Below are 19031 nucleotides of genomic sequence, written 5' to 3'. Positions count from 1 at the left end.
CTGCGGTGATTGACGGGCACTGAGGCGGAGGGGGCGGGGGCTGTGGCGATTGACGGGCCCTGGGGCGGGACCCGCGCGGGAAGCGAAGGGGATCGAACCCACGTGTTTCGCTCTCCGGTCCCGTCTGAGGAGCATCCCTAGGGAAAACGGGTTAAGGGATTCTTAGGAAAGAGGCCGCAGGGGCTTCCCAAAGCAAAGCAGAGCCCTTCAGCTGGCCTAGATAGCAATGCTGCTTTATATATGTAGGTGGAGATACATGTGTGTCTGTACGTGTCTATGTGTGTGCCCATGTGAGTGTGTGTCTATGGCAATATGTGTGTCTCTGTGTGTGTCTATGCACATGTGTGTCTGTGTGCATACGTGTGCTTGGCCAAGTCGTGAGACAGCCCTTAAAGTTCTAAAATAACACTGCTCATTATTTGATAACCACGGACAAGTCAGAAAGAAGAGGTTGTGAAAGACGTCCTAAAAAAAATAATAAATGAAGTAATCCCTTGAGGTGAACACTGGTAATTTTCCAGTCCATATAAGCAAGTGTGTTTGGTTAGTGCTGGCCAAATTACCACACCCTCTTTTTTAATTAGAATGGAATAGACCAGAACAGAACTGACCAGACCACTTCGGTTGGAAGGGACCTACAAGGACCATCAGTGCAACTGCCTGATCATCTCAGGGCTCACTAAAAGTTAAAGCCTGTTGTTAAGGGCATTGTCCAAATGCCTCTTGAACCCTGACAGGCCTGGGGCATCGACCACCTCTCCAGAGACCCTGTTCAGGGTTTGACCACTCTTTCAGTAAAGAAATGCTTCCTAATGTCAAGCCTAAATCTCACCTAATTACTGTATCTTTTACACCATAGCATTTTATTTAACTGTTATTAGTCATCCTCAGACTGGTGAAGACTCAAGCTCACTATATACTTTCAAATTACCACCCTCAATTTGTCTAAATTCCTCCTCCATTCAGGTTTCCCTAGCCTTTGGTTTCAGCTGTTAGTTACTTTCCTGTTCCTGGGATTTGTCCTTTGATGCTGACTGTTGTTGTACTTTCTCCACACACATAATCCACAGAGATTTAAAAAAAGTGCCTTTTGCCTTTGAGCTCCAGGAATTTGTGAATTGGAAGAACTGAAAAGAATCATTATGTGACAGCAGATAAACCAGAGGCCAGGCAGGTGTTACTTGTAGCAAAGATCTTTTCCCTGTTATTACTTTACTGTTTCACTTTTGTTATTCTTAAGAGACCATAGAGGTGCGTATTAAACAAGAAGCTTAGACTTAATTATAGGTTACATCATATCTCTGTAATGAATAGAGTATTTTGTTAACATAGATTTTCTACTCTCCACACTTCTATGAAGATATTAAGCAGCTTTTAACCAGCTAGATAAATACACTTTTCTATTCTGTTCTGAAGTTGTTGATAACAATGAATTTTCCTTTGGACATTCACACCATCTTTAGAGGTTTCTCCTTAGAAAGGTTTTCTCACGTCTGTGTAGGCTGATGCATTGGCAAAACTACTGAATCTCCAAGGCAAATCATTTGAATAAATTCTGCTTGTTATCTTAAAAATAGCCAAGCTCTGGAAATGTCTCCCACCACATTAGCAATTTCTGGCACGAGAAATAAAAAGTAAGCAGGAAGCAGAAGCAGTAAAATGAGCAGCTGCACAAAGCAGCAATATTCACTCACAGCAAGGGTAAGCAATATTTTTCATCTCTGAAAACATTTCATGCTGCTCCTGTGCTGCTGGATTGTGTGGTAGCTCAGTGTCAAGCTGCAATAGCTGCTAATCGACCTGGAAAGGGACAACTTTTGTGAACATGAAAGTCACTTCCACACAGTACTATGTTTTCTTATCAGAGTTTATTGTTGCACTTCAAATACCATGCCACTATCAGAATAATATCTATTTCTTTCATTTTAAAAAACTTGGAGAAAAATGCTTCCAGCAATTTTCATTCAATGTGAATGACAAGAGTATTACATCTATAAACATTGAAATATCTATTTAGTTTCTTCCTGAGGAAGTTTCACATTTTTAAGCAATGAAAAAGGATAATCTGTACAAGATAGTCTGCAAATCATTCAAACTAATTCTTTCTGCACAAGTAGAACTGGGAAAATATCACAGTATTTTCAGGAATGTTTGCTCAGATCATTAGGTGATTTCATAGCAGGCTCTGTGTTTACACCCCCCCAGTGGTCACTTGCTGCCCATACCCACATGTTGGTTTTGAATGGCGCAGATGTCTGCAGAAAGCAAATTTCACAATCATAGTTATGAAAACAAAGGTGAAGCTCACACCATCAAGCATTTGTTCAAGAAATTGCTTGTGCAGTTACCTACCAGAGGAACAGAAACCATGACTGTGTTACAGCCACAATGAAACATCTGCCTTATGACAAGGAAATACCAATTCAGTGTAATGAATCAGTATTTTAAAGGAGTAATAATACTGCTAGTCTATTTCTGGAAATTAAACACTGGTTGTAGGTAAGTTGTGAGTAGAAGAGGTTAAATTCATGCTGTCTGACTTGCTTACTCAGCTGTGCCCAGTGCATCCTGTGACACGGGGAGTAGCACATTTGGCTGCTGTCTGCATGCTGTGCTCAGCCTCCTCACCCTTCACCGAGCTGCCTGCATGTTACAAGTTGTTCTGTTTTTTAAAGGCTCCTGTTAAATGTAAGAATATATTTAAATAGAATAGCTCTGGAGAAAAAAAATAGTGGCTTCATACCATCCTTTTACAAACAAGCAATAACCCACGCTAAGGCCATGCAAGTGGAGAGTTATCTTCCCAGTGCCTCGTGGTGACCATGGCTGGGCTGTTTTATCTGATCACCAACAACTGTGGGCTCCTTGCTGTACTGCATGACCCATCACCACTCTGCCCGTGACTGCCCACTCATTCTCGTTCTGTGGGGGCCTTGCCTTCCCAGGGAAAGAAGACAGACTGAGAATCCTTCAAAACAAAGAATGAACCGAGTGTGGCTGAAGGCCATTCCTCTGGCACACAGGACACACTCAGCCTGTGTGCAGAGGGCTCTCTCATCCTGCAAACACCAAGCACTAGATAGCGCCCAAGTTTTTCCTATTTTCTTCTAGTTACAGTGAAGAACACAGAGAAACAGAGGCAGCAGTGCACAAAACAGGAGCTTTGTGCAGTCCCTGTGGATTTTAAAAAACTGTCTGAGTGATGTTACATCGGGTTGTATCAGGGGTAAAATCAATCATGCCATGATGAAAACCCCAGGTATTTTCCCCTGTTATTCAATTCAGCTGTAACAAATCCACATAGATGGTGGCAGGACACATGGGCTGTCCATAGCATACAGAGTATTTGCTTTTACAGATGTTCAAAAACCAGACTGTTTCTTTGATCAAATGAGAAGTACTTTAAGACAGGTCAGCTTTTGAGACAAATCCGTATGACACTGAATATTTAAAGTGAAATGAAAATTCTCATTCTAATAAATAATAAAGATGTTCATCTTAAAAAAAGTCTACTCTAGTAGGTCCTCATCGTTAATCATGCATATTCCCTTAGCAAAAATGTGCTGTGTAAAGAATATTGTTATATACAGCAAATCTGTCTAGATTTTGTTCTTTACAGGCCTATCAAAACCACATAGCACATAGACAAAATCAATAAATAATAAGGATTACCAGTTAGAGGTACAGTAAGGATCTCAACATCTGTTTTCTATTTAGGGAATAACAGACTGGTTTCCATTCCATTACCTTGAAAGTTAAACCATATGATTACGTAAGTGTTGTGTAACAGCACTGAGACACAGAAAGTTTTTCCACCATTTGATGCATGTTTTTAAGTATTCACCCCAAAACAAATGATGAAAACATTGTAAGAGCTACTGTATAAAGCACTGCACTTTGTACTGTAGTTCTCTCTCGTTTTCACTACCCCTTCGTGCCTTTAGGAACACTCAGAGCCAAAGTTCAGTGGAGAAGCATTAAGGCCACACTCAGCTGAAGTTTTCACTGATCTTCTTCCTCAACTTTTAAGTACTATTAATTGGGCTTTATCTTACCTCTAAACTGATACATTGTGAGATGTGTCATTAAAATATTCCACATAAATGTAAGGCTGGATATTTCTGTTTTTCCAAGATTAGAGTGTAATTTTCTACCATGATTACACAGTGTTAACTTTTTTCACTCTAAAGCTTATTCCTAATACTTAATTCCAAACATCTTTAAGATGTCTGGAACTGGAACCAGGATTTTCATCTGGAAATCTGGTATGTTTCTTCAGCTGATGTAAACCAAAGGTTACTGAAAGATGCTACAATTTTGATCATGTTGAGAATCTTAGAATGCAAAAAGCCTAAAGTAAAGGCAAATAAATTAGGGAGAAAATAGTGGTGCAAATTAAGGCAATATAAGAATAGATCTGTTTCTGCTCTTCATGGGACTTTCATTCGTATCAGTCACTCCTGGTTGACAGCAGTGCAGCATCCAGATCTGGTTGCTCACAGAACCAGGAGTCAAAGTTCCTTGCACTGCCTCAGTTTGGGTCACAATTGTGTAAGTCTAATACTGCTCATAAGGATTGTACTGCAACATGTCCAGTTACATTTCTGTTCAGATAATGGCTGTAGTCTGTATTTTAACATTTCAGTCAGCATAAAATCATGGACAGAGGTCCTTTCCACACTGTAAGGGTTTGTTTTTACAGGCTATAATCATAGGTAATGTTTTTTTGTGTGTGGTTTTTTCTACACTGCTTTAGCCTGTAGCTTCCAGATTTTGCTCCGTGTATTTTGCTGCCATGCACAGCTAAATCATATATGGTAACTGTACTTCTCACCTGTGTTTGTACACACTTTGGGTATTAGCAAGCTGATTCCAAAGGCAGAAGTACACTTGGCATTTTGTGCTACATGAAGTTTTCTTACCTTACGCAACACAATAATCAAACAGTAAGAAAAACTGTCAGTGGTCTAACAATGGGCTACAAAACCTACATGAGACACAATACTTGTAAACTGATATATAAAAATGCAAATATTTACCATGAAATTGGACAGGTCATGTATCTCTGACGCTTATACCAGTTGTAAATAACTTCCACACATGTGCACAGTAGTCCACGAGTCCACAGGCCCAGAAATGTTAATGAGAAAGATCTGGCCCACCAGAGCTCCAAGAAACACACGTATTTTTACAATCCACATGCCAGCATATGGAAATAATTCCTCTCTCTTACACTTTGTTTGAAGAGGTATATCTTACAAGACCTTCTGGCAGCTGCTGGAGAGTTCAGGTATGATGACTGAAGCATGGAAGAGAGATTTCAAAAAGCTGTTTTCCAATGCTATCTCACTTTCTGTAGCTCCTGTCTCAGCCACGATGGCAGGGGTTGTCCCAGTTTGTGTAGGAGTTTTGACAGTTCCACATTGTGATCTCTGTAGTAGCTTGACAGAAAGGCCCTGCACTGATGGATACAAAAGGAGATGGTTTTACTTAATAAAATGCTGCACTGCAGTTGCTGTGAATTCTAGGCTTCAAAGTCTGTGCGACCTGTGTCAAAACTTTATTTTCTCTTATGCAATTTGTATTCTTTCATACTATCTACTGCAGGCAAGTTTCAGTTAGGAGCTCAACTTGAAAAGGGAATTTCAAGAGAAACAAAAGTTGTCCAAAATGAACACTGAAATCAAAGCAAAGGATTTGATTCTACTGTCAGAAAGTCATGTAAATTTACAACCACACTGAGGATGATGCATTTAATGAAGTATGATTGAAAGTTTCTAAAATATCTTTGTATGCAGACATGTATCAGTTTTGACCCCCATTTTCAGAAGTATTTAGAGTTGAAAAAGACAACAATAAACAAACACAGACTCGTCTTATCCCTGTCCAGAAGCCTTCTCACCCCATGACCTTGTATCAGTATCTACTAATGTAAAGGCACTTAGAATTGAAGTACTGTGAGAAAAAAATCCTGGCTTCCTTGGTAATCAAGTTCTCACTTCTGTTCAAACTGTGAGGTTTAATTTGCATTTTAGTCAGGCTAAATGAAATGGGGATGCAGGACAGAACCAACATAAAAGTTACAGCTGGAACAGGAGACTAAAGTGCCCCTGGGTACAGGTTGCAGCATTTAATGCGATGGAAATCTCTTCATTTGAGCATTTGTCTGGGGAAGGCATTTATAAAATTCATGGAAACAGAACTTAAACTCTCTTGAAACTGATTTATATGAGAGTCTGCACTACTTGTCATGGCCTAACTACTCTCAATGTCAAGGGACCAGAGAGAAATACACATATCTGACCATGACTGAGAAAAAACCCCACACTGTAGAGCTTCTGCTGCTTAAGTCTCTCAGGTAAAGGGGACTGGGAGAGTTTTCCAGAAGAATTTCTGGTAATTTCAGAGGTGCAGAGTTTATTTTTCTAATGGGTGCCAAGTTTTAAAACTTTTGGGCTTTTTTTGTGTTTGGCTGGGTTTTGGTTTTTTGTTTTAATGACTTAAATATATTTGAAATATATTAAATATATTTCAAATCTATTTTCATATTTGAAATAGAGAGCTGAGAAATTCTATGAACTCCACAAGCATCTTAAACATTTCCTCTGCAGGGAAAGGCAGTCAAATAATTAATGTTCACTTAATTTTGTCTTCTCTCCCTTGCAATGTGTGGTGTCCCTTATGTGGTACCTGAATCCCTGTACAATGCCAACAGGCATATCATGGCTTACCTCAGAATCCATAGGAGGGTATTTTCTGCCCTTGCTCTTTCCAAGACACTTTGTTTTTCCTTCTTCCAGGAGCTGACACCAGAATCCTTTATGTGAGTCAAATCTGAAACAAGTATTTTGCAGTGAAAAAACTGTGATATACTGCAAGGAGGATAAATCTCCCAAGTTTAGACTGAAGACTCAAGAGAGCAAACCTAAAGTTACCAGTCTTGTTTTAAGGGCAACCAAATCTAAGTGTCAGAATCCAAAGGATTTATGTGCACATGACTTACGATGTACAGAGTAAATGCTACATTCCTGATTGAAACTACTGAATCTGTTTTGCAGCTAATGTCAAAAATAAAGAGAAACTAATTCTATTTCCTTTCTGTTTATGCATTTCAGCATTTGATGTTCCACTTATGGAAGTAAAATTATTCCTTTTGATTCATCCAAAATTCATATGCAGTTCTGACAAAGCAGTACTTTGTTTGTCAAAATTCTACTTCTGTAACAGCCAAGCTCCACACTGAGTGGCTCACTGGATGATTCACAGGAAATTTAACCCTGCATTGTGTTCTGAAGGATACGTCCTACTGACAGCTCCGAGACGTGCAAGAGGCTTTATTTTGCAGTGAGCTTACTGACAGACTAACTGGTATTTTAGGAATGTAGGAACATGTGAAAATGATGATTAAATTAACTCACGTTAGAGCTTCAGAGTAATTATAGTGAGGAGAGACTCCCAGAAATTTCTGGACTTCATCCATTACAGTCGATGGGTCAGTTCTCAGCTGCTGTCCATCAATAATTAGCAACTACAACAGAGAAAATAAATGGAGGCTTAATTTAAAATTCATTATTTCAAGCTTCAAACTGAAGCTTCTAACTCTGTCAAACTCATTCATTATATGGAGAGTATTGCCCCAGGAAATGATAATTGGTCTGTTCTTAATTATCATCATCGTTAATGACCTGAGAGCAGGGTAAATGGCATGTTCATTAAATCTGAAATGATATTACATTGGAAGTTGTTGTGACAGCAGAAAAATAGCAGTGGAGGATCTAGGAAGTTAAGAAATATTGGCAGGAAATTGGAGAGAGATTGGTCCAGCCAAGAAAAAGAATGGTATTAATGGCTACTGCTACGACTCTTATGGAGAAAACATAAGGCTATCAGGGCTGGTTCTTCACAGTGACTATGGCATGTAAAATCTGGCAAAAAATCTGCATGACAATGCAGATTGTTCCATATTCATGGGTTACTTTGGAGGAACATCTAATGAAAACTTAGTGCAGAGTATTTCATGAGTATCATGGTATCACAGCATTGTGTATCTCAAGAAGAGAGACACAAGACAGGCTGAAAAGAGAATATGTGGAGAATAACACCAACTAGATGCATCAGAGCTTCCTTGGCACACTCTGGGAAAACAGAAGGTGCAGCCTCCAGCCAACTTGTCTCAGCTAGAAGTGTCCTGGATAAACAGAAGGTTCGGATTGCAGCCAGCCTTCCTCAACTGAAGTAACTTTAACTGCTGGGTGGGGAGCAGTGCCAGACACATTGCTAATGTCACAAAAATCCACTCCAGAAATAAATCTACCAAGGAGATACTGATCATGTGATATTGTCTGCCTGCTCTTGTGTTACCACATGATGTTCAGGGCTTAGGATGTGCATCTTTTGAGGCTTCATCTTACACAGGCCCAGAATGAGGATAGTGATTTGTAAAATATCCCTGATGATTCTGCCCCTGCACTCGGTGCTGGTGAGGCCACACCTTGAATCCTGTGCTCAGCTATGGGCCCCTCAGTTCAGGAGGGACATTCAGGTGCTGGAGCAGGTCCAGAAGAGCAATGAGGCTGGTGAAGGGACTGGAGCACAAGTGCCATGAGGAGAGGCTGAGGGAGCTGGGGGTGTTCAGCCTGGAGAAGAGGAGGCTCAGGGGAGACCTTATCACTCTCTACAACTCCCTGACAGGAGGTTGGAGTCAGGTGGGGGTTGGTCTCTTCTCCCAGGCAACCAGCAGCAGGACAAGAGGGCACAGACTCAAGCTCTGCCAGGGGAGGTTTAGGTTGGATATTAGGAAGAGATTTTTTACAGAGAGAGTGCTCAGGCATTGGAATGTGCTGCCCAGGGAGGTGATGGATTCACCATCCCTGGAGGTTTTCAAGATGAGACTGGATGTGGCACTTAGTGCCATGGTCTTGTAACCACGGTAGGGTTGGACTTGATGATCTTTGAGGTCTCTTCCAACCTGGCTGACTCTATGATCAGCATTCAGCAGGGAAGACGTTTACATAGGTAAATTTCAGGACAATGTATTTGTAAGATTAGGATGTCAAGTTACAGTCTTATTCACCTGATAAGGTGGGAAGTAAGTTAGCCATCTTTCAATATGGGTAGCATACCATCCAGGTGCTAGGCATCTCTTCTGGAGAGCTCTGAGCTCAGCTGGGGCTCGAGGTCCAGCTGTGATCACCTGATAGAAGCTGAATTTTAGAGCTGCAGGATCTTCATGTGATCGCTGATGCTGTAAAAGAAGTTACATTGCTGGAAACTTACAGTCCACAAAAGCTGGGAAAACAAGACAAAACTTGTTGGTCTTGCTGCCAAAAATTTCTGAATCTATCTTGTATTTTGAGCATGAACTAGATAAGTGTGTCTATAAACTAATTTCCGGATGTGCTGATTATATAAATCAATTAAGCATTTTTGCATGTTTATATTACAGGCAGACTTTTGACAAGGTAGTTTCTGGTATTTTAACCCTCCATATATTTTCAGGTTTAAATGACAGATACCTCAGCCAATGGGTGATCACACATGGTTCACTGACTGACAAAAGCTTCTATTACCCAAACCCTTTGTTGGTGTATACATACATACAAATATATACACACACACAGAGGGTATACAGAGAGGATTCAAGGTAGACACCTCGATTTGTGCCTTCCTGTGCTCTCCACAGTGCATACCTGGTACCAGGAGTAGGCCCGGTCAGATGGGTCGATGAGGATGGTGATGATCTTGGCCTTGGGGATGAGGGAAGCAGCTCGCTTAGGAGCTTCCTCAGAATGGAAATAGTTGGCACTTTTCTCAAAGAGGAGGTCAGTGGTGATATTGGAAGGAGTGGGGAAGAAATCCATGTACCTAAGACAGCAACATCATTCTCAGAATTAAAAATCTCACAAAGGTTGACAAATCAATTATATCTTATTCTATCAATCAAAATAATAGCCTAATTGCCAAATAAAAGCAAACAGAAGTTCACATTGTATTTTTGATCATATTTTACTTGGTGTTAGCTTTCTCCTCATTACATATAACTAGACAGTGCAGCTATGTTTTGGAACTGGGAATAAATGTTACAATATCCATGTATCACCTTAAAATTACTGACTGCTCACTTTTCAATCAACGAATGGCTATCAAAGTCAAAGAACTGAGTTTTCCAACTTTGGCCTTTTGCTGCCACCAATTACAGTGCAATACTGCAAGAAAAAGATAATTAGTATCAGAATTGCTTTCACTCAAAGGAATAAGAGCCTTTTTATGTGGGGAAGATGCATCAAAACAATCCCCCACAGCTTCATCATGTAAAAGGTTTCTAAGCAGGGACAGAATCTGCCACTTATTGCTCTGTGAGTTACGTTTTTGTGGAAACCTGGGTTGTAGTCCTTTCAGGTTTCTTTGTGAGCTTTCCTCATCCATTATGAAGTTGCAGTTATATTTCAGCAATTGCTATGTCACATACAGACTTCTTTACCCAAGGGTCTCAGACCACTTCTTGTCATTGTTGGGGAAAACAGTAAATGGGAAATGTTGGTCTTGATTTTTCAATTAAACTGCATTGATAAAATAAATGCCACTTAAAACAGTCTCTTCTGAAGATTATGCTTAAGGACTGAGATTTCTACCAGTGCTTAGACTTCTAATAAAAATGATGTGTTCTTGTTGGCCCTGAAATTGTGACCACTGCAGTCAATGGACTCTGCTTCCCAAAAATAAAGTGGCCAGCTTGATGAAAATTATGAAGCTATACCAATTTCTGCTCACAAACAAAATTATTAGAAACCAATGACTCAACCTGACTGTGTGAGCTCAGAATGTTTTACCAGAACGTCAAAGAAAAAGGTCAGCCTTGAGAGAGGCAACAGGCGCCATGGGCAAATTTGCTCTAGATCATGGATGGAGTCATTACTATGCTGTTGTACTCAAGTCCTGGTAGTAGAATGACAAATATAATGCAATAAGGACTACAACCTTTTAGGGAAACACATAGTATCAAATATGGCACTGCAGTGAATTGTGGAAAAAAGTTAATTGACTGTTTAGATAACATAGCAAATTTGAAACCTGTAACAATGCTTACATAAACAAATGCATGACTGGTCTATTTAGACTCCTACTCTTCAAGGACGAATTTCTCATTTTTCTTCCTTGTCATCTCTATTGGAAGATGACAATTTACATCTGCACCTCTTTCAAGATGGCAGTATTGAGGCTGTGAGGCCTGAAAGAACCTTTTTCTGCTTCTGTAGCTAGCCTTGGCCTAAATGTAAGCTTAGACAAAGGCTAAGTCAGAGCCAGGGAAAAAGCTGTATCTCCACAACCACAAAAGAAATTGAACCGATTGTTATTTGTGAATACTCTTACACTGAAAGAATCCTAGGCATTAATGGACTAATGAGGAGAGACCTTGCATCTAATTACCATTCAGTAAGCTGATTACAAGGCAGCATTAAAATACACTATCAGACTGGTAGGTCTGAGTGATTTGTCTGGCAGACAGAATGCAAATCTCAGAACTAAACAACTACACCAGTGGGCAGCTCTGAGGATCCAAGACTTAACTGTGAGAACCTGGCAGGGGGGAGTGGGGCACAGAGTGGGTGCTGTGAAGTGAGAACCTGTCAAAAGGGTGGCACATGTCTGGCAGCCAAATTGTACCAGCATGTTAGGGAAGTGGATACAGTAGGAGGAACTAGATAAGCAGCAAAGTGGTCTTCCAGCAACACAAAAACATTGATTTTGTGGAAGAACTGGCTGGCTGTGCTCAGGCTGTGGCCATCAGTGTGGAGCTGCTATGCTTTGCCTGCACATCATCTTCACTGACTCCAACAGCCTCAGCAGCAAGGAGTCAGCTTTCTCATTCCCAGTCATTCCCTGGCACCTCTCTGTTGGCAGAACTGTCTGACTCACCACACTTCCAGTAAGAACCTGCTGCAACAATTACAACTCTGAAAACCAAGCGAGGTACAAACAAATTGGATCTGATGTGTCTGTGCTAAGACCACAGAACAGCCTTTGCCCTGCTAATTTTATGGATGAATACAAACTCAAAGGCAATAAAACTATTTTCCCTTAAACTGGGGGCAAAGCAAAGAAACAAGACAAAACATCAATAATCTTCTGCTGGTGCTCCCCAGCCATTACACATTACCACTTTTCATCTTGTAGTGCTTTACAGTGCAGCACTTTGTGAAGGCAAGAGAAATCAAGAGCGACCTTCTGGGTGCAGCTGTGACTCCCTGGCAGCCACAGTGACCATGGCAGCAGTGACACACACTCTGTTTTAGCACCACTTACTAACCTACAGAGACACCAACATTCTCCTAACTACCTGATCTTTGAAGAACATTTTGAGAGGCTTTCCCTGTCCCCTTTTACATGATTACTATTTCTAAATCCTGTTTAAAGGAAAAAATGCCTCTCCCTCAGACCTTTTTTTCCTCCTAAGAAATAAGATTTCCAACAGGAACATAATTTGTCTCCATATATTCAACTACTAACCATTATTGTCCCAACTTCAAAGGCATGTATAATGAGAAATACACATTTCATTAGTTTTGCATATTAATATGTGGACATTTACAAGAAAGCCTCACAAAAATTAGTGCATCTATGATACTCTGTAGTAAGATCACTATTCACTTGCATCTATTTCTCATTTCAGAAGGACAGTGAAGGTTACTTTTTATCTCACTCTGTATATGCAGCTACCATTACCAATAGTAATGTCATTTTTGTATTGTTCACAATATATAAACTTTTATATTTATACTAATAACCCATCTTACCAATCAATCCCCCTGTGGTAGTTATTTCTATTAAAGAACTGTACCTCCTCAAAGGTTTTTGGGCTGGGGGAGTTACTAATGATGGAAGGATGCATAATCAGGAACAAATACAAGGCTGTGGTACCTGCAAAGAGGATAAAAGTCCAAGATTTAAAAAGCAAATACACACACACACATTTTGGGGGGTTATACTTGCAGATGGACCAAACCAGCTCTATTCCTTTCCATTTCAGTGAGGGGATGTTGGTTTAAGCCAGCTAAGAATCTCTGCTTTCTGGGCTTTTAGACTGAAGCCATTGGAAGAACTGTAGACAGTTAACACAGGAACTGGAGTGCCAATGCTGAAATCTGTTTTTCACACTTAGAATAACTGTGTTTTAAAAATAATGATTGGTTTATATGAGACTGTCACAAAAATAATTTCAAAACCTTGCACTCAGCTATTGGGGATTGGGAGAGGTGAAAGGACACACATATGCAATTTTCTGATTACTCAGAAGAAAGTTAACCATTAAATTAATTTCTAAACTATTGCAATCTTGCAATTCAAAGTGTCCATTAGGAACTTCTTGACTTGAAATAAATGCCAAGAAACAACAAGGTTCTATAAACAAGCCACTTGCAGGACAGACAAGAACTTGCCATTCAGAATCTAACTCATTTGAAAGACGTCTGTCCTGTCCTTTCCTCCTCCCACTTTGACGAAAGCTTGTCTGTCCTGTTGATCTCTTTATCAAAGTGTTACTCATTTTGACATAAAGCCCCAGAACACCTGACACACACTTGAACTCTGCATTTTCAACACTGTACTGTTGTTGTAAAGTATATTATTTAGCTGTATTTGGATAACATCGGAAAACATCAAAATGCTGTCTGATGATCAAGATCTCTACAGAGCAGCCTGAGTAACCAGTGATTAATTGGTGTAACTATCTGAACTTACACATCGCCTATCTTATTGAAATACAAGAAAATCTCACCAGTTTTCTGGGGTCCCACAACCAAGAATTTTGGTAATCGATCACAGGTTTTTTCTTTAGACCAAATATCTCTGTGCCGTTTGTCGTCACAGGGATTCTGAAACAGAGAAGAGAACTCAGAATGCCATTGGCAAGCACACCTGATAAGGTTCTCAAATTACAGATATAATTTACAGAACAATTATGTATCTATATAACTTAACCATTTTTCACCAAAGTACAAATATTCTTACCAGGAAACATTATTTTCCCTTAGGATGGAAAACCATGTTAAGCATTCATGAACTATTGCAGTGATTCGGAAAGGCATTTGCAATATAACCAGGCCAGAAACCAGTTCTCCTAAGTTTTGTTTGCATTTTCTTTCCTGACAGAGGATGTTGAAGAAATATCCCTACACATACACACTTGCCCCAGCTATCCTACAGACCCCGGGGCAGGATAATTTCTCCATGAAATGTCAGTCTGTTCTGTGGAGTTTTGCCAAAGACAAATTTGATCTCTCATACTTCAGCTGTGGGAATAATTCAAAATCAATTATCAATTACATACAAGTTATGAAGACTTGAAATTGCTAACGAGTTACCTAATTACTGATTTTATCTTTACATTACTGTGACAGCTACCACACTACACATGCTGCAGTTTTCAAACTGAGAGGAAATTAAATATAAGGCTTTCTATTCCCAAATACATGTTCTGATCCTGACGATTTAGGGGCTGGAATGGACCTTACAGATCATCTAGTCCCAACCCCCTGCCCTGGGCAGGGACACCTTCTCACTAGATCAGGTTGCTCAAGGCTTCATCCAACCTGGCATTGAACACCACCAGGGTTGGAGCAGCCACCACATCCCTGGGCAACCTGTGCCAGTGTCTCACCACCCTCACAGGGAAAAGCTTCCAACCTAGACTTCCCCTTCTGCAATTTGAACTCATTACTCCTTGTCCTATCACTGCAGTTCCTGACACAGAGTCCCTCTCTGGCTCCTTGTAGGCCCTTCAGATAGCGAAAAGTTGCTCTGAGGTCTCCACTCAGTCTTCTCCAGGCTGAACAGCCCGAACTCTCTCAGCCTGTCCTCAGAGGGGAGATGCTCCAGTCCTCTTAACAACTTCGTAGCCTCCTCTGGACTTGCTCCAACAGTTCCATGTCCTTCCTATGTTGAGGACACCAGAACTGTGTGCAGTATTCCAGGTGGGTCTCATGAGAGCAGAGAAGAATCACCTCCCTTGTCAGTAGGACAAGAGGGCACAGACTCAAGCTCTGCCAGGGGAGGTTTAGGCTGGATATCAGAAAGAGATTTTTTACAGAGAGAGTGCTCAGGCATTGGAATGTGCTGCCCAGGGAGGTGGTGGATTCACCATCCCTGGATGTTTTCAAGGTGAGACTGGATGTGGCACTTAGTGCCATGGTCTAGTAACCATGGTAGGGTTGGACTCGATGATCTTTGAGGTCTCTTCCAACCCGGCTGATTCTATGATTCTTATGACCTGCTAGCCACACTCCTTTGGATGCAGCCCAGTAATCTGGCTACAGGCTAATTCCCATTTTTAAATTCATTCTTTCTTAGTATTATGCAAAATTCTTGATATTTTCCCCCCAGTTCAATGTTTTATTTAATAACAGCATGAATTTCAAAATGTGTATTTGAGTACAAATTTGCAATCTCAGATTCTAAGCTAGCAATTCAATACTCAGGGCTGGAAAACACTTCGGTAAGCAAGTTTAAACACATTTTCATGTTTGATTTACTGAAGTTTGCTCCTTAGGGTATTTCTACCAAGTCACCTCAAGAAGATGATATTTGGGTTATGTATGATCATTGTAAAAACCCATGTACCTACAGCTTCTTGGTAAAGCAGTTCTCAGCTTGTTGTGAATAACTTTCTAATCTATGTATTTCTATTGGGTAATCATTTAGCATTAAGGTATCCATGGGCTTAATGCTCTTTTCTCTTCTTGGATGCTCTCTCCTCCTTAAAAACTTGGGAGAAAAATTCATTTCTTTATTTGCCAGAATAAGCATATACACCTGTCAAATGCTTCACTGCTGCTAGTTCCAATAGAAGAGAAATAACACCACATGCACTTTCCTGCCTTTCCCCACATTTCTAAAAGCAAGTCAAGTCACAAATAAAATGAATTAAAGATAATTTTAAGTACACATCTTAATACATATAATTGCACAGCCTTTTACAGGTGACAGGGAACACAATCACATACGGAATCTTCAGTAAACTGTTTTATGGGACTAACTAGTCAATCTAAAAGGACAAACTCAGAGAACTCCACAAAAAACACCATCAAGACAGTATTTTTCTGATCTCTTCCCCATCACACCTGCCTACCTGCCAGAGAGGGTCCTTTTGCTCAGGGAATAGTTCAAAGTACTTGTGAGCCAGCTGAACTGGAGGGAGGGTTTGTAGTTTGAGGTTTGTCCAGGTATGAACGAAGTTGGCCAGATTCACAAAGGTGTACAGCCCCAGGCGGTCGTTGCCATAATTAGACAAGTGTGTCATGAAGATGCTGATCTGTAGAAAAAAACCCCAGAGAGCAGAGCTTGACTCTTGGCATCACTAGATGGCAGTGCAACCCCAGAGAATATACATTTCATTTGCATTTTCCTCTTGTTTGGAGCTACAAGACTTGGATCACATTCACACAGACCTTAATGCCCTTGCTCTTCACTGAATTACATCCTTCTCAAATCAACTCAATGGAATCAGTGAAGAAAACTGTGGAACAGGCCCTGTGAGCACGATGATATGCAATGCTACCCTTGGGTCAGAGACCAAGGAGTAGCTGAGCTCTACTGTTGTGATTTAAATCCTGTTGCTCCAGCTCTAAGTTTTACAGGATAAGTAGCTCATCTCTTCTACAAAGCTACTCTGCAAGTACTGGGCTGAAAAGAATCATAGAAACAGACAAAACCTGAAACCTCATTGAGTACTCTCAAATAACTGTACATAACATACTCCCAAATTAAAAAGAAAACCACAAAAGTTTGAAGGCTGTTGGGATTTTACTTTTAGCCTCCCAATACCTTACTGTGCAACTGGTACTTAGATACACTTTCCCTGCTCCATCCCTTGCTCCCACTGCACCCCCAGTGGAAGCAATGCTCTGTGAAGGTTTCTCACAGGAAGGACATGTTTGGATACACCTGAACTGTGCCGACGAGTGGAGCAGGAACACACAGACTGCAAGGATGGTCTGTCAGGGACTGAGGAAGGGCTAAAGACTGAAAGTTCTGCTTCGTAAAATGATCCATTTTCAATGTAGTTTTACACTGCTGAAACAGTTTGTTCTCACACCAAAATGTGGAAATCTTCCCCTCTCTACCAGTCATTTCTTTTTTGAAGTGCTTTTTAAAATAGAGGTCTCCCAAGATACACTCTTCAGACTCATTTCCATTAAAAAATTAGAAACATGACTCTTTTTATAAATAAATCTGCTAATGCCATGAATGAGCAATTTCTATTTAAAGTAAGATTTGATGTAACCCACTTTAAAAAAAGGAAGGTTTATCATGGTCATAATTCCGAAATTAGCTCAGGAACTGAAGTTACTCTCTGGTAAAGGGATTCCGGTCTTCGAAGTAAAAAAAAGAATGAAAAACTGGAATCTACAGTAAAATGAGAAGATACACACAGCTAAATCACTAGGATATGATCTTTCTTTGCAGACAGGACTGAGACTGAAACCCTTTGGGCAACCAAATGCATAACCTTTTCAAGTTTCCTTTTTTATTTCGGTTCTCCAGGCAGGAACAGACCAGCCACAGGACTATGTTGTTCTCAACAAAGACACAACCAGCAGGTTTCCATAAAAAAAGGTTAACTTGTTTTCTTGACAGCCTCTTTTCTTTCCTACACATGGACTGACCTCTGACATTTTTAATGTCAATTCACCTCCTGGCAACTCCTCACCTGCCAACAGCTACAGCACTGCCATCAAAGAAACAGCAAGAGAGGTTGAAAAGATTGCTAGTTCCGGGAAAATATGTATTATTCTTCCCCTGAAGAGAATATCACTGTAATTTTAAGAATGTCAGAGTGGAGGCTGAAAAATTGATTGGACATATCATCATAAATAATTTCCAGCATCTAAAACTGTGTCAGTGAAGGGGAAAAATGCATCAGAGACCCTAGCTCTCATTTTAGCTATTTTTTTAATGTCACATACTTTATGGTTAATTATTTACAAAAAAAGAAAGATGATCAAACGCTGGCTTAAAACTTAAATGACTGAATCTTGTAAAGAAGACCATACGTGGTGTCACCAAATACGTTACTACACAGTGTAGAAAAGGTCTCCTTTACTTCTTAATGGCATAAAAAATCCTGCAGATAGGCTGAGAGGGATGGTGTGTCCCTACCCACCTCCCTGTGCAGAAGGATGGAAATTGGGCATCATTACCCTTCTGTTTGCAGGTTTCACACCAAGACAAAACATAATGAATAATTTTTGCTTTCTATATTGAGTCAGGATGCTTTGGTTTGCTCTAGCATACCGTGTCCCACTTCATTCAAACAAGTTCTAACCAACAAGAATGATTACTCTTTCTCTGCACCTAAGAGCAAGCTATGCCACCTGAGATGTATTCCCTTAGAATCCCCGATCAGGAGGTATAAAAGGAATCCTTCGTGGGCATCTCAGAAGGCTAGACCTAGGAAATAACATTATTTGTTCAATAATCTTGCACCTCTGGGAAATGCTGTAAAACACAAATAGAGCCTCATATACTTCTTTATTCCTCCTTCAAAAGGGAAGCAGCTGCAAATGGATTTATATTTACTCTAACAAGCATTTTAGCCTCCCCTTCAGATAAAAAGAGCTTATTTGATTTTATTATTTCCAGCACTCTTCTAAAATTATTTCTTTCAGGGCATCTCAGCATTTTCTTTATCTCAGTGCAGAAGGATCACCCTTTTTAGCTGTTCCTCATAAACAAACTATCATCTCGGTTGCACTTCAATGCACACTCTCCCCAGGATTTAATATCTTTCACAAGGGAGCTGAAATGGAATGCAGGCAATTTTTAAAAGGATGGTTTGGGACTAAATCTGGCCTCTGGGCAGCAGCTCCTTTCCTGCTCCCACACATTTTCAGAACAGAGCAGTGAAGGTGCTTTCCTGTGCTCTGCCTTCTCCTTCCACTCCTCAGCACTTCTGCACTCCTCCTTCCCCAGAATGAAAGGACACAGGCCTAGTTCTGTTTTGCCCTCCTTCCCAAGCCCTGATTTTATTTGGGATT

The 19031-nt window shown here is 40.4% G+C and overlaps 1 protein-coding gene across 1 annotated transcript in view; it reads right to left on the bottom strand.

The window, feature by feature from the left end:
- Positions 1 to 5341: 5341 nt before the first annotated feature.
- Positions 5342 to 19031, bottom strand: part of NDST3 (N-deacetylase/N-sulfotransferase (heparan glucosaminyl) 3) — a 47945-nt gene continuing 34255 nt past the window's right edge. Inside the window, exons 6-13 of the mRNA XM_009084557.1 lie at positions 16124 to 16306; positions 13775 to 13871; positions 12795 to 12918; positions 9690 to 9864; positions 9074 to 9244; positions 7419 to 7528; positions 6732 to 6834; positions 5342 to 5461 (exon numbers count right to left, since the gene is read on the bottom strand). Coding sequence (XP_009082805.1) covers positions 5342 to 5461; positions 6732 to 6834; positions 7419 to 7528; positions 9074 to 9244; positions 9690 to 9864; positions 12795 to 12918; positions 13775 to 13871; positions 16124 to 16306 — 1083 coding nt within the window. The remainder of the gene's footprint in view (positions 5462 to 6731; positions 6835 to 7418; positions 7529 to 9073; positions 9245 to 9689; positions 9865 to 12794; positions 12919 to 13774; positions 13872 to 16123; positions 16307 to 19031) is intronic.

The sequence above is a fragment of the Acanthisitta chloris genome, unplaced genomic scaffold (assembly GCF_000695815.1).
Source record: "Acanthisitta chloris isolate BGI_N310 unplaced genomic scaffold, ASM69581v1 scaffold25411, whole genome shotgun sequence".
NCBI classification, from domain to species: Eukaryota; Metazoa; Chordata; class Aves; order Passeriformes; family Acanthisittidae; genus Acanthisitta; species Acanthisitta chloris.
The sequence above is the reverse complement of the archived record's forward strand: the minus strand, read 5'-3'. Positions and strand labels throughout refer to the sequence as shown.